This window comes from Sphaeroforma arctica, assembly GCF_001186125.1.
Source record: "Sphaeroforma arctica JP610 unplaced genomic scaffold supercont1.5812, whole genome shotgun sequence".
Classification (NCBI taxonomy): domain Eukaryota; class Ichthyosporea; order Ichthyophonida; genus Sphaeroforma; species Sphaeroforma arctica.
Window position 1 is genome coordinate 1 of NW_014034746.1, and position 1,839 is coordinate 1,839.

At 48.3% G+C, this 1,839-nt stretch overlaps 1 protein-coding gene across 1 annotated transcript; it reads left to right on the plus strand.

The window, feature by feature from the left end:
• Positions 1-797: 797 nt before the first annotated feature.
• Positions 798-1,503, plus strand: SARC_15242 (hypothetical protein; the record flags this gene model as incomplete). The annotated part of the gene is made up of 1 exon (XM_014290633.1): positions 798-1,503. A coding segment is annotated over one exon (706 nt), but the record flags the coding sequence as incomplete, so codon positions are not given.
• Between the last annotated feature and the right edge of the window lie 336 nt (positions 1,504-1,839).

Genomic DNA, 1,839 nt, shown 5'->3' on the forward strand with positions numbered 1-1,839 from the left:
ACGGTCATATATCGTTCGCGAACAGGTTCCATGACAAGTGGGACCAGTCCTTGTAGCATCTCGCTCCAGAACAAATCTCCCTGGCCAGTAGTTCTCGGGTACATGCCGGGGAAACTCAAATTAGCAGCCGATATGCTTTCGCGCAGCGGCAAGCTTCTCCAGTAGTACCATTGGACTATGACTCCAGAATCAATTTTATCGATATTCCAAAAGTGGCATGTTCGACCGAATGCAGCGGAACGAACTTATCCAAACAGCTACTATCTCCAAAAAGCACACGACGGTCATGTATCGTTTGCGAATAGGTTCCACGACAAGTGGGACCAGTCCTTGGACCTTCTCGCTCCACCTGAGACAATGCTTGGCCGGATACTTGAGCAACTCGACCGAGGACTACGCCGAGCTGTCCTCATAATTTCAATTTAGCAGAAGGCCATTTAGTGGCCTCACATCATTCGTCAAGGCAAAGAACTGACTATCCTAGGGCCGTGCGCGGTGCACTACCCAGTATCGGTAGCCAACGAACTCAACAGGTTGGTTCCCCCTACGCGTCTATACGGAGCAGTATTGTACGAGCCAGGCGGCAGCGTGCCAATGCCGCGATAGATCGCGCTCGAGTGTGGACACAATTACGGAATGGAGGGTTAGTGCCGGGCACTCAGGAGAACTACCGGATAGCGTTCCAGTTCTGGACCAATTACGCCACTAGGCATAATCTTACCACCACCTTTCCTGCTGGAGATCAGCTCTTACATTTCTTAGAGTTTTGTTTTTATAAAGGCTGCGCTCCAGATCAGGGCAGCAGTCAACAGTTGTGTACAAAGCCATGGTCTGATCCTTCCGGACGACACGACGTGGCAACGAGCAGTACAGGGGTATATCTCCCTGTGGTACCAAGGAAATCCCCCTACCACACCCGACAAGCCTCGCATTTCTGCCACATGGCTTGCTCAGGTCTTGGATGCAACAGTACTTCCGGCGAACTGGTGCGCTCTCATCGCAGTCTTTTGGCTCTCCGGGGCCAGACGAGATACAAACCCGACGTTCGCATGCGATTCCTTTACGTTTGTTCCAGCATCGCACACACTCCTTATCGATCTCAATAAGAAGAAACGAGGAGAACGCTCTCATGTGGCCAAGCTCATCACCCGACCCCTCGATCGCGTTACGTATGCCTTTCTAGAACGCCATCTACCCGATGCATTCCATTCATCTGACAGCCTACAGGCGCCTGCGACCGCTCTAAATAACCTCACTGACGAAGTAGGTATAATTGCCATACGTCAGCACTTCATAAGAGCTGGACTTACTGTCGACACAGCCGATAAACATATCCAGTGGCACGCGTTTCGTCGCGACTTCTCACAGAGTGCATTCAGTATGAGGGTACCGGACGATATCATCGCCGGCATCATGAGCATCGATATAAAATCGCTGGAGAGCTATCGCTCGGCCACTACCGCTTCCGACGTTGACCGCAGATTCAACAGTTATTTGTTATGAGAGCCTCCTACGCAATCTGGTGTGGACTTTTCGAGTAGTTGTAGAAACAAATACTATTCTGGAATGTTTACATTCTAATAGTATTATGGAACAGAGAGTAGCACCAGTAAAGTTTAACACTAATTGTGCGTTACTGTTAAATATTTTAACTATTAAACAGTAACCCACTTATTTGTGGTAAAACATTACGGTCCTACTCTACGTTCTTTTCATACTCCTACTTACAAAAGGTGAATAAAAGGACGATGAAGTGGAGACACTTCCTCATCCATATTTCCTTCTACTTACCCACCCGCTCCACCACATATACACATATACATATATATATTTATACAT